At 40.4% G+C, this 14,327-nt stretch overlaps 1 protein-coding gene across 1 annotated transcript in view; it reads right to left on the bottom strand.

The window, feature by feature from the left end:
• Positions 1 to 560: 560 nt before the first annotated feature.
• The window catches only part of LIMCH1 (LIM and calponin homology domains 1), a 181,666-nt gene continuing 167,899 nt past the window's right edge, over positions 561 to 14,327 (bottom strand). The window contains exons 28-35 of the mRNA XM_068943020.1: positions 13,842 to 13,946; positions 12,419 to 12,552; positions 11,408 to 11,532; positions 9,275 to 9,398; positions 7,809 to 7,886; positions 5,026 to 5,134; positions 3,905 to 4,007; positions 561 to 1,292 (exon numbers count right to left, since the gene is read on the bottom strand). Of these exons, the coding sequence (XP_068799121.1) occupies positions 1,267 to 1,292; positions 3,905 to 4,007; positions 5,026 to 5,134; positions 7,809 to 7,886; positions 9,275 to 9,398; positions 11,408 to 11,532; positions 12,419 to 12,552; positions 13,842 to 13,946 (804 nt within the window). The 3' untranslated portion in view covers positions 561 to 1,266. The remainder of the gene's footprint in view (positions 1,293 to 3,904; positions 4,008 to 5,025; positions 5,135 to 7,808; positions 7,887 to 9,274; positions 9,399 to 11,407; positions 11,533 to 12,418; positions 12,553 to 13,841; positions 13,947 to 14,327) is intronic.

Raw genomic sequence — 14,327 nt, forward strand, 5'->3', positions numbered from 1 at the left:
ACCAAGCTCTGCCTGCTGTTCCAGCAAGCTGCCGGAGCACCTCAGCAAGGAGCACACACCTAAGCGAAAAGCACAAAGGAAAACTGACCCAAATACAGACAAGTTAAGCTTTTTTGCCTGTCGCTATCAGCCTCCTCCCTGCCCGCTTTCCGCACTCCCGGTTTTTGCTGACCTTTGGGGGTGGATGCATGGAGCGACACGGGTTCATGGCCATCACTCGGCTGCCCTAACTCACTATTAAACCTAGTGATGACTCGGGAGGGGACCCACACCACACGTGTTTCTTCTCCTGCAATTTCAATAGAGCATAACACCCACAAGTGAATGAGCAGATCTCAAAACAACTCAGACCATCTACGGGAAAGTTACAAGCCAACAGAAAAAGTTCACCATACCATTGACCTGCAGCCTGTACACTCACGGTTCAGTTGTATCTGCCCATTCAAGCTCCTCTCCCCCATGCCACCCTTTCATCAAATTTAACAGCAACATCGGATACTGATTTTATCATGAGGGGTTGCTCCCAATGGGAATTTTGCAGTCGCTAATGGTATACAGTCTTTAGGTTTAATGAAGAAATCTTTATTTGACAGAATAGTAAGCTATGGTCATGAACATTACATAAGGTACACAAACAAAAAATCCTATCACTAAAGGTGCAATAATTTATTTGTATAACTCCTACCCTCCACTGAAGGTAATATAAACACAAAATGTTTCAGAATTACAAGCTGTATTATCAAACTAGTCTCTGTATAAAAAAAAGTTATAGCTTCAGTTATAACAGAGAAGTCATGTGCTGCGGTGTTTAGTTTTTCAAATGCACTGATTAGATACTATCTTAAAATTACTTCTCATCTCAGGTTGGCATATGCTATAAAGGCTCTGTAAACTTAAAATTTTAATTCCTAGAAATATTAAAACAGAACAAGTTTATTGCATCTTTATTTTCATATTACTTTTAAAAGAACAAAGTAACTGACTGGATATCATAAACATACCTGAAAAGGTGGGAATTTTTTTTATAGTGCTTAGGCTATACCTTACCAAATACAGTCATACGTATTTTGCAAATTCCTTAAGAAAGGGGGGAAAAACATATTGCGTTTTAAAGGAGCAGGGGTAGCGTTTTCATATGAGCTTCTCAAAATGAGATGAGAGCTATGACGTCCATGGATTCAAGCTCTTACAAGTGATTGTCTGGAGGCAGCCGAGACATATGAGAAGAGAGTTCCTTCTTGCAAGTTATTGGGACTGAAAGTCATGTCACAATGTAGTTGGCTGCCCAGCAGCTGGATAAAACAAAACAAAACCAAGACATTAGATGACAGATTTTAACAACCATTCCTCCTGAAACAATGGAGTAGGTATCTCATCTCTATAATTCTATCACTATAATTCAAGCAACCACACCTGGAACTATACATCATTTGTGCCGTAGTTCTGTCTTCCTCCGGCAAAGCTGGGGCACTAACTGCAACAAGGATTCAGCATAACTCTAGTGAAAATGTTTTCCATGCCATATGGACAAATGATTTTCCTTGCACTGCTGACTGCAGTCAACGCATTCACTTTTATTTCACTTACTCACAAAGCACTTGTGGGTGTATTTACTTACAGGCTCTGCAGTGGAAAAACAGTGAAGCAAAGGACTGATGAGTCATCTTTGGCTGTGCCTGTTTTCTGTTACGTGATAATACAGAACCCTTGTGTTATTTGGGCAGAGCATCTCATCAATTTACTGCCTGCCTTGGAGTTCAACCCTAGCAAATCTGCAACTATTCCTGCATTTGACATTGAATATTGAGTTCCTTTCAATAATTATCATTGTGAGCTTTCCATGTAGAGAAATAACCTATCAATAAACTCTCATACGCTTTTGTTTACATAGTACAACTATGCCTTGGACCACTAGATAATCTTTAACATGTTTTCTCTTAAGGTTTCTGAAATAATTTGTTATGAAAAAAATTCATCTACAGCTTCAAATAAGCTTTTAGCAGCCAAATATTTCTCTAAGATATCCATAAGCACCTCAAAACAATACTGATTAATTCTGGCTTCGGTGAAGAAGAACAATTGCATGCAGTGCTGTGAAGGTTTTAAGATGCAGACAAAGGTGTGGGCAGGCAGCAAAGAGCTGCGGAACCAAACTACTGATTTTATATTTAGCATCAGGCCTTCCAGAGCTGAAGGGAGAAAAACAAACATTGCACCAATTTGTTCTCCATTTCAGATGTGGAGTCCATCAAATTTTTGTTAAAAACAAGCATGCAGCTAACCATATTTGTGGTTTCATGACATCAAAATCAGTCCCTTTGAAACTGTCAACAAGAGCTGCTGTAACTTAAACTCAACTGAGCTTTTGCACGAAAAGCGGCAAAAGACAAACTCTTTGCCATTAATATTTTTCAGGCACTGAACATTTTGCCTGCGTTCCCTCGTCACAGGTCTGCTTTCTGTTGTGCTATGTACCCAGAATGCAAAACCTTGCAGCACAAGACGTTGTAACATGCAGCTCTGCCCTGCATTTTCCAGCACCACCGCTGTAGAAATGATGAGGGAGGGGATGATTTATCAGCATACAGGCTGATAAATATTCCATTTAACGGAGCCTTCATCTGGCATAAAGACACCTCAACTCATTTTAGCAAAAAGGATTAAGAAGAGAGTGAAAATACAACTTTTACTATCTTCCTCTCGTTTTGTGTGAGGATAGAGGTGCAAACGCACATTTTAAGGCCTGTTTCAGCCACAGGAGATAGGTATGTAGTCCTGAGCCTGCTGAGAGAAAGAGCTGTTTCTAAATGTGTTCAAGTTAAATAAATAATAATAAAAAGTTGCTAACATTTCTAAGCAGAAATAAAAGAATTCACCAGAAACAAATGGTTATACAATAGCACCCTCTAGCTTTGCTGATGGGGAAATATCTCTGTCATGAAATATCAGAGAAAAAAATCTATTTTTCTGCTGACAAACGTGAATCAACTTTCCTACTACTGAATGTCTACAGCCACTGATTTTGAAGACGGGAAAAGAAAACAGTAAGTGAAAATAGCTCGATATCTCGATTTATCAATTGCAAACATGGGCAGTGAATATACTGAACAACAACACATTGCAGGAAGACTATTATTTCAATGTTGGGGTGGGTTTTTTTTTTTTGCTGTGCCTTCCCCTTTTCCACAAAGGGGAAGGACAGCATGTGCACTGCCCGTCCCACCACACTGGTGACATCAGGGTGAAGCAGAAATGCTCTGGCAAGCTGGTCACAGAAATCCAGGACCAGAAAGGACTTTCGGCTGACTTACTGTAAGGCAGAAAAATGTATCAAGATTTTTCCTGACAGGCAGTTGCCTGGCTCCTTCCTCAAAACTTGTAGTGAACTACTTGGAGCATGCCTAGGGATCCCACCATGGGGATTCATCATATTAAGTTACAAAATGTTGCTGGTAACTTCCTTGTTCTTCTCTGCAATTTGAGGCCTGGAAGCATAAAAGACAGGAACTTCTCCAAACCAGGCCCAGGGTCCGAGGCCCAGCAGCGGTCCCTCCACCGCCTCATGTGAGCGGACAGATAGATCCCAGTCTCCAAGACACGCAAGATCAGCGCACAGTGTGGCATTTGCACGTATGCGCAGGAACTTATGCTTATGCTAATACTGCTGAGCAGTGACCCTTTGGCCGAGGCTTCATGGGCCTGGAAGTGCTTTTTGAGATGAGAGGATGATTGAAATGGCATGGGAAGAGGAACAGTGGCAAAATCATTTGGGCATAAGGGAGAACACATTTCTTCCAGGAGGCAAAAGCCGCAGCTGTTAAAATCATGACAATAGTATTGTTAGAGCTCACTGTGAAATCACAACAAAATATACAGCTACTTTAGCATAGGATTTGGTACTTACTTCTGGATCGGACATAACAATCATTGCAGTTCAAAAGACCGTTTCTAATCCTGACATCAGTCCCACTTGCTGCATCTCCTAGCTGTCCCTTGCAAATGCCACACTGTCAGGTGAAGAACAGAGAAAGTAAGAGAGATTGTTCCCTCCTATCTGTCACCGTTCTCCCAAAATTTTGACTCTTGTTTCAGTAGTATTGGAATGGTGATAACAAAGAAAAACTGCAACAACTACTCAACCCATACTCCTGTGGCACACTGCAAGGCAATGAAAGTTTAAGAGCAAATAGTATTTAGGACTGGATATCAGTGGTCTGCACTTACACAGAAGTGAAGTCTACTGATTTTAAGGGACATCTGGTTTGGATATTGCATTCTGCAGCCAGCCCATTTTGTGCTGGACAAAGCTTAAAAAGGCCATGGTTACCGTGGCCTTAGTGGTACCACTAAGGTTTGGTTTGGGTAAATGTCTAAAAATGAAAATGGCTACAGGAACGTCTAATACCAATTGGTCTGGAGTTAATGAAAATGGGCACTTTCTGAATTCTCTAGAAAACACAGTATTTTGTTGTTTTGTTGTTCTTGACTGACACACTCAGGAACAGTCATGACATATTTGTGTTTGTAGCTCCAATGAAAGTAAAAAGACACACATTTAAAGACATCAAAAATGATGAGAACATTTTCAGAATACATGATCAGATAAAAAATTTTTGGAAGGCATTTCTTAGCGAAAGCTTTCCAGGTTGGACCATGAGTCATACCAAAAACGGGGGAGTTGGTTTTGGGACTGACCAGGATTTTGAGAAAATCACAAGGTAACTAATTTTATATTTGGAAAACAGTAAGTGCAACTGGGAAATTATACTATGCCTCAGATCTCTGTAAGTTAGGAAGCTGACTTTGCTTGCTAAGTCACAGATTTTAGTCCAGCTAACATGTCTGATAAAAATAACACATTAGCTGTATTAGTTTAAGTTCTCTACAAACAAATGTATGTAACAAACATGCCAGCCACTTGCTCCTCTCATTATTCATTTATTAACGAGAGACCACAACAGCCTCTCTCCTTACACTGCACTATGACTTGAGATTTTTCCTAAGTGGCCAAAACAAGAGACTTACCCTGAAGCACTGAATGTGGAAGTAAAGACCAAGTGTTTCAATAATCATAGCAGCTCCTTTTCCAAGAGGAAGCCCACAGGTAGAACACAACTTCCTTCCACTGACAGATCTAGGAGACAAAACATTACTTTAAGAAAACAGAATGGCAACTTATGCTGAAGCGCAGCCAAATGTTTTCACAGGATTATGGAGAGGGACATGCTGGCAGGAAGGAGCATGGGAGGGAAGGGACCTGGCCCTGCAGATCGCCCAGACCCTGCTAATGCCATGGCACTCAAAGCAGATATTCACATGAATTGAGTGACCAGCACAGAACACTTCTTGCTGGCGTGTTTGAAACATAGGGCCTTAAATGAAGAATTTCACAATCCATTCTTCCAATCACGGACGACTGAGGCATAGAAATATCAGATCCTGGGCCTGGATGTTTTTCAGTTTGTTTGCAAACAGCTTTGCTCACTGCAGGGCAGAAGGCAGGAATGCAGCTCTCAAACCCAAACAAGCTGGTTGGCTAAGTTAACGGGAGCAGCACAATTGCAGTAGCACAGAGCAGGTATTAGACACTAGCTAGTTTTAATCTGTGTTGCTGCAGCCTCATGCCTGTTAGTTAGAGTAAAGCTGAAATCAGAGCTCCATCTGCAGTGCAAAAATATTTCAACTCTCTCCTTAAGATTCAGTCCTGTCTTGACATTTCTAATAAATCAGCTGTTGACAGCTGGGTTAGGAGTCAGGTCATCAGGTACTCTTTTCCATACAAGTGTACACCTGCACTGCCACTAAAACCAGAGTATGTATTACGTGCTATCCCCTTCTCCTCACCTCTCTGCCTGCCTGCCAGATGGGATGTTTGTCTAGTAGAGTACCCTGAGACCAAAAGGGATCCCTAGTCATTATGGATCACCCACATTTTGTCAGGGGTGACTCAGGAGAGACGCTTTGGGATACCTCACGAGTTTCAAAAAGATGGTTTGATGAAATTATACACAGACAAGCAAGTTTACAATGTCTCCCTTTATGTTTTTGCAGCAACAACATAAGCCGCCAACAGACACAAATCTGGACTGTATCATGATAAAAAAGCCAAATATTTTTCACAGTCAGAAAACTGCCCTTGCTGCAATCTAATATCACTTTGTCACTTCCGAGACCACCATTTATCGCATCACATACACTGACAGCACAGTCAGATCACTGTCTTTTCTTGCTGCTCCGTTCTTGTTACTCATCTTAGAGTAACCTCCCTGGTTTCTTCTCCTCTCCTACAACAATAAGCCTTTCGCTCTTATTGCTCTTTGCATTATTCTCACATCCACCTTTTTCTTCATAGCTTCCCCACTATCAGCATATAAGGACAAGTTAAAGCATTGAATCAAATAACTAAGAGCTTTTGTGACAAAAAAGAGACGTTTTCATATACTTAACTGGGGGAATGAACTACATCCTAGCTGCTATTTCCAAATCTAAGATCTATTTCATGAAAAGATCTTGGAAAAGGGACTCAGATCAGGATATAGCTTCTAGACAATAAGAAGTAGCTATGAAGCCTAGCTACATGTAGCAAGAAATGACCTGCAACTCCACCAAAACTGAATCTACAATTAGCAAAAACAGAAGAAAATGTTCACCAAAAAAATTGCCAGTAGTTTCACGTCAATGCAAATGGCATCAGAAAGAGGGCTTTGCTATCAAACCTGAAGAAAAATGTTATTTAAATAGAATAAAATCTTGCTATGTTTTCCATGTTGAAAATAATATTGCTCAATTAATATTGCTCAAGTAATATTACTCAATTTAATAAATCAACTAATTTTAAAATATCCTCATGTTAAAATGAGTAGTGGTGATTCAGCCAGGCTACAGTTAATTTTGACCTGGAGCATGCATCTCATTGGAAGCTGCACAATCCAGTGCCTGAAAGAATCAAATCTCTAGGAGATTAGTAAAAATGTAGGAAAATTAAAAAAAAAAGCAGAAAAGTAAAATCTTTTTCAGGTCTTTTGGAATTTTGGAAATTAATTTTTTAAAAATCAGTAAGTGTTCAAATGGCAGTCTCATGAGAACTTTCAGAGCCAGTCTTAAGTGTTAGACTTTCACTATTTCACCTAAAAGCTGAATGAAAGTTCAAAAATCTAAACACAACTGAGAATTCTTGAAATCATAAGTTTTCTCCTAATGAATCATAATTGACTTTGTATGAGGAGGAGATTAGAGAAATTTGCAGTCAAGAACCCACTTGATATCTTTTCTAGTTCTATGCAGGATATATTGTATGTCTAACACGCAGGTAGATGCAATTGCTATGCAATTAAACTTTGCAATAGAAAAATCCTACGGTGTGTATGCATTTCAGATAAACTGTATCCTACAGTCTGTGCCAGGGTGGCAGCTCGAAAGCCAGCAGAATAAATCTTACTTGTGAGCACGTGACTATTCACATTGAGCTACAAAGACAACATCCTTTGGCTTAAGTGCTCTAAACTCATGCTTAACTGCTTAATTTGACTGGGGCTTGTATTATCCCAGTGAGATTTCAATGATCAAGCAGAGTTCTGCAGCTGCTTTCTGAACTGTGTTACTTTATAGCATAATAGTATCCGCTGCTGAAGTAGGCAGGAAGTATGGGAGAGGGAGCTATATGTTTTATGTGTGGATGGTTATAAATTGTATCGTTTAGAGGTATTAATAGTGCATCCACATAATAGTAATGCGATTTACACTGCCGCAGTTCACCAGTGACTATGAGATGTATTCAATCTGCAAAATTCCCGATTGATCTTTTGTACCTGTTGGGTGAGTGACTCGGAGCAGCAGGAGAGCAGGGAGATGAAGGCCCAGATCGGAAATTCTCGTGATAGCCTGCCCTAAAATACAGGGGAGAAGAAGAAATGCAATAGCTAAAGAACGAATACAGCCAGAGTTTTTGTAATGAGAAACTCTGGCTGATGGGTTTCAGGATTCCCAGCTCTAAAGATTTAATTTAACACCAAAACAAAGTATTAATTAGCTGTTCACTGCTATTTTGACAGAGTGAAACACATATGTACATTTTTTGATTCAGACTCCTGATTTGCTTAGTATTGCTTAATAAAGACAACTCACAAGGTAATCATCCACAGGCAGACTCCTACCTACCTGCGAGTACAATTTAGCTCACATCATGATGAAGGAGGATTAAGCCAAGGCACAACACCTTGTACTCTGCCAAGGGAACGTGCACAGAAGCACACAGGTAGTAGCAGATGTGGGGTAGGTGATTGAGAGTGTGTACCCTTAACTGAGTAAAAACAAAGCTATCAACATAGAAGAGTGGCTTATTCCTAGTTGCATATGTTAAGCCTTGGAAGAATTCAGTGAGAAAAAAACATGCATGTTTTCTGTCATCAGAAATCACAGGATTGATTCAACCTCTCACTGCTTAAAGCTGTTTACAGATCACACAACAACTTCCTCAAACATACATAAGCAGTTTGTTATGAGGAGTAGGGTGCCAAAATTCAATCTGCATTAGTTTTGACTGGTTGGATACAAGTCTCACAAGAGTAGCACATATTTTGCAGGAGACTGTTCATATATATGTAATGAAAACAGATGTTCCTTTCTCATTACACAGACATACTTTGTGCAAACGTTAGGCCAATCCCGCTCTTGTTTACTAAAAGAATTGGCATTACCCATTAGCAATGATTACCAAAAACACAAGGCAAGGAAGAAGAGAAATCTCATCAAAATCTACAGCAGAAAGAAAATACTAGTCTCTATATATTTTCTTTTAAATGTTATAATCCTTAAAGAACTGGAATGCAACAATAAACGTGGGTTTAGAAGCTGGGGAACTAAGCTCTTAGATGCGAACTTCAACGAGGCAGATTTTACCTGATGTTCCCAGTGTGGTATTTATCCACTTACTAGCTATAAATGTTTGCTTTAGGCAGTTAAAACAAAGTACATATAAATGGTTACATAGATAAGCGTTAAAAGAGCTGAAGAGAAAAAGAGGGATACTGGCAAGCAAAGGGTGTGCTTCCTAATGAAGTTAGTTAGTGGGGAATCGGTGATGAAAAATGAAGCGCAGAAAAGTTAGCAGGCTTGGCAGGAAAGCCAGGAATTAAAAATACCTGCACGCTGCATGATTACTCAGGTATGAGCCAATGAAATTTAACTTCTGAAGCACACTGAGTAGCAATAAAAGGGAGAACAGAGTTAGCAGGACTTCTCAAACTTCGCAATAACCTTCATTGTACGTTCTCACCTCCTCTTGTCCCCCGCGGAGTTAGACTGCTGGCCCGCGCTCTGACCCTGCGACGTTCTCTGCCTAGCGTCGTCTGCGCGCTGCGGGGACTGTTTGGTTAGCAGCTGCTGGTTCCACGAGATGTCTGAAACGAGATGGGGTGATTTCAATACTTACAGCAAAATGCCTTTGAACATTTACAAATCAGCATCCCTTGTGGGCGCACCATACAGGAGACATGCCATGTGAACGTCAGAATTAGGCCAAGACAATCTTCTAGACTCAGGTAAGACGAGGAGGACACCAGGAGCTACCGGTTACACATAGTGCTGTATGTGCATGTGCCCAACCCTCCCCCCGGCTAACCTGTTCCCCTTCCGAAAGTGCTGGTACTCCAAGAGAAGTTCTCAGAAAACCCACACAACGTCAGAGGGAGGCCCTGCTGCTCCAGAAGGCTTCGCTGGGACTAACTCCTACTGTATTACCTTCACATTAACATCACCCGCACTGCTGCTGGGTCTCAGTTTTGGGGGAAACAGCTATTCTTGAGGAGCCGTTGAGGAAACAAAGTATTTCTGTACTAAGTAAAAAGCACCAAAGAGAGAAACTTCCTGCGGTGCCCGGGGACCTAAACTTCTCAAGACTTAATAGAAAGGAAGTATAGTCACTATTCTCCATAAGCCTATTCATAAACAGTTGTGTTCTCTAGTGATTTCCTTTTATGTTTCACATGAGTGCATAAGGCTCGGGGACAGCAATGACCTCTCAGCAACGTGTGATGAACGGTGACACCCAGGCCACCCCATCTCCGAGACACAAAGGAGAGAGCTATGAGCATCCTGCCAGAGAAATCTTGTGACTCGCTGGTTGCAGAGGGCCCTTACCCTGCAATGCACCAACCAGCTGGGTTAGAGGAAAAGAAAAATTCTAGCAGGCCTATCAAAGGCATGTTACCTATTTTAGATGGCATCAAGACACAAGAATCCCCTATCCTGACTATTTCAGGACATAAGGAGAGAGCAGGGAGGAGAGGCATCAAGGCGCAAGAAAGAAGCAGTCAGAGCACTGATAAGGGAGCAATTTGCTGAAGAGAGCCTAGAAAAAAGCCTGATTAACAGAAGAAATTAAAACCATCAAAGCTTTGAGGTTTGCTTAATCACTACTACAAATCCACAAGGATGGACTGCTGCAGTATCTTTTGCTTTCTTTATTTGAGCAACCTTTAATCCAAGCACTAACGGTACAATAAAATTGTGACAGAGTAAACAAACGGGCTAAGCTTAATAAACTGAGTTTGCATTTGGAGCAAGTAATAACACTGAAAACTTTTCTATTCATAGATCGGTTTCATTTTTTTAGGATCATCAACTTTTATGCCAGACTGAAAATAAAGATCTAAAACCCAATTTCAAAACCTATATTTGCTCCTTACCTTTAGTCTTAATTACTCTGCACTTTTCACTTGCATTAGAAAATGATACTAAATTAGTGAATTTCCCATTTATTTATGATGACTCTTCCTGACAACAATGCTTTGAGGAAATGCCTACATTCAAGGAATAGTAATATTTATGAGGGCTTAAAATATTCTATTAATCTTAAACGCTGTCAGGCATTTCTAAGGGCATAATTGAGACAGCTGACTCTTTAGGTTTAATTTAAAATGGCTATACATCACAGGTAAAGGCTTTTATACACAGAAATGGAGTTAATGAATCTAATTAGTCATCACAAATTAAATAAGTGTTGCAAATATGCTCTCTGTATCAAGATACATTATGTATGTGTGGGTATGTGCATAGATATGCATATATATACACATATTTAAGATTACATATACAAATATAAGATTACATAACAGATAAAAGGTAACTGTTTTTAATTATTACCGTGAACATACAGACTTATTAACAAGATTTCTAACTACAGCTGAAAAACTCATCTTTGACTCAAAGAAGAAAGGCTTAATTTTCACCTTAACATATTTATCTTTACTAACAGAAAATAAACTTAGAATGTGAGACATTCACATTTTGAAGCAATAAGCCTACTGTTAATTTCCAAAATGTTTTGAGTTTCCAAGCAGCCACTAAATACCTGCAAGATTTCTGTAGGGACAAATAATACATCTGCATAAAGAGTTTTGACTCTTACCCTGAGTTAATGGCAGAGTGAGCCTGGCAGACGAGTTGCGTTCCGTCACAGATACCTGGTGCTCCTGTTCACTTCCTTTCAAGATACCAGTTTCTGGATGTCCTGAGAGTGTGTTACTTACACTGCTGATAAGAGTAAGTCACATTGTATAAATAAACCCAGGAAAAATTCCAACTGGTATATAACAGCAAAATCATACTTTTGAATACAAGTCTATTGTGCAACTATTTTTTTTAAGTGCATCACAGTGCTAAACCAATGTGGGTAACAATAATGATTGCACAAATTGGTTTCTGAACGTGCTAAGTCTTCCTGCTTCATTCACACACTGCCACGTGCATGCACTAAAGATCATTCTGGATTTGTGGAAAACAGCTTCTTTGACATAGCTTTTTTCCGTGTTTTCTATATAGTATACTGCCTTATCACATGCTTCTCATCTTTGTGAAAGCTGTAATTACCAGTTTGGCAAAGACCAGAGCTTTGAAGATCATCCGGCAAGTTTGGGTACGGAGCTCTCAGGATAGCTAGGCAACTTCACAAATATCCTAATTCTGCAGGAGCACAGCTCCTGCTCCTTTATTCAACTAAAAGGTTTGGGAAACTGGTGTAAAAAACAAAATACAGGACGATACAGAGATGTCAAAGCTATCTAATGTGTAAGTTCTAATTTTGATCTGGTTAATATCACAACCTCTCAGCAGACCCACAAGCTTAAAAGGCATGTCCTCTGATACAGAACCTAGCACCGTCTTTGCCCGCTGCAAGTGAATATATATTACACCTATCACCATGCCAAGGAAATTAGAAGACTAACTTAAATCACATTTTATATCCTCTTCCATTAGCTCTGGTACCACCGGAACCATCGCCTTGTGATGCAGAACAGGTATCACAGCCTCACGGTCAGATGCTGATGCTCCAGCATCCGTCAATGGCAGACGTGTCTCCCACAACTCTGCCCAACATAAAGCTACACGCAGTGGAGAAACACTTAGGTTTGATCCATACCTCTTCTCGCCTTGCCAGAGTTCATTTTCTTTGCTTTTCAGAGATGGCATACTGTCCTGCTCCCAAAGCAATTTTTTCTGCCTTGTAACTTCTTGTTTGCCCTCCTCTGGAGAGTTGTTGGAATCAGTTGTGTTCTAGGAGACAGCAAGGGAGGGAACAAGGAGCCTCTCTTGAACTCAGCATCAGCACATGCACGAGAAAAGCATAGGCTTCCCCTAGATGCATTGTGTTGACATACCTTATGGTTATAAAGAACATCTTACGTTACATTGACCAGTTATGAGCTAGTGCAGGATGACAAAATAAAACTTCCCACTACACATGTTTGGTAGAAATCTTTGAATGACTTTGAGAGGCTAAATACTCTCCCATAGGCCTTACGGAGACTTCTTTGTGAGGCATCTCAGCCTGTTGGCATGGGCAACGTCATTCATTTTGCAGACAGTAGCCTGAGGACAGCGTATTATGTGCTCTGGGAATTCCCAAATGGCAACACCAACACTACTCCCAAAATTGTACTTGAGTGGATCCCACCTGAGTGGAGGAGCTTACGTAAGCCGTGGCATGAGATCCCTCACTAACTGGATGTAGGCATCGCCCTGAACCTGGGATAAGCAACTCCACTCAGGAAACAGCCTTGTGGAAAAATGGATATGGCTGAAGTCCTTGCACGGGGATGAGTGATAAGAGAGGGCAGGAGGGGCGAGAGGAGAACCAGGATAATACAGCATTCCTTATCTTAGAGTTGAATGGAAAAAGGTAGATGACGTAGTGGAGGCAAGGTGCCTAAGGCAAGAGAAAATTAAGTCTGGGAATCTCATATTTATTCCGCTGATCACACCTGGGGTGTCATTCTCTGATCTCTGGCATTTAGTTAGAAGCTACATGCATGAAGTTAAACATTGTGTGCAGTGTAAGCCAAAAGAGAATCACAGAGTTCATATTCACCCATTTGTTTTGTTGCTTTGTAGGAGGGAAGGTGGGAGAGAAAAGGAGGAAAAGAGAGGAGGCAGGATCCAGTCTCATCTCCGATATGCTTGACACACTGACTTAAACTCATGATTTTGGATGCAGCTAAGTCAATTCAGATTTTGCTGTTCTTCAGGAAGTGGCTAAAGCAAACAGAAACAGCTGACCGTCTTTTCACATGTAGCAAAACGTACCAGTCAAAGAAGAAAGAAAACGCAGAAAACACCTTCTGCTCTATTCCAAAGTGGGATGGTTACAGTTTGCTTGGGAGTTTGGCTATTCAGTTGTAAATATATTTAAGCTACAGTGCTCTGAAGTATCTCCAGTAAAAGATGCAAGGGACTCCAGAGATACTTTTACTGCTCCCAGACTTTGTTAGCCTTTAATGAAGAATCTAACTCTGCACTGAAGACGGTTTTGCCTTTATTCCCTTACTACTCCACAAGAAACTCACCACTGTCTTGCCTCCTTCAGTGGTGGAGGAAGAGGAGGAGAGAAGTTCAGCAGAGTTTGAAGAAACAATGAATGGAACTACAGTATCTTCAATTATCTTACGTTCCTAAAACAGAGGATGAGGAGAGAGCAGGGCGTTAAAAATACAGGATGTCAAATATGGGCTTAAAAAGTAGTAGCATAAAGTTTGGCTACACTTTCACATCCAGATGGCTAGGAAAAGACCTGTGGTACCAAGGATAATAATGGTAATAGGTTTGTCTTCTGCAAAAAGAATCACTTCAGTTTTTAATTTGCTTCAAGCTTTTGCACTCACTGCTTCCAACTGGTTTTCCTTTCACTATTATTATTTTTGAGATGAAATGTCCAGAACTGGAAAGAATATTCCACTTGGGATGGTACCACTGTTTCTCACAATACAAATTTAGAAAATTTCATATAAAAATATGAAATTACACTTGGTACACGAGAAACTCCACCAGTTGAA

Source organism: Struthio camelus, chromosome 4 (genome assembly GCF_040807025.1).
Source record: "Struthio camelus isolate bStrCam1 chromosome 4, bStrCam1.hap1, whole genome shotgun sequence".
NCBI classification, from domain to species: domain Eukaryota; kingdom Metazoa; phylum Chordata; class Aves; order Struthioniformes; family Struthionidae; genus Struthio; species Struthio camelus.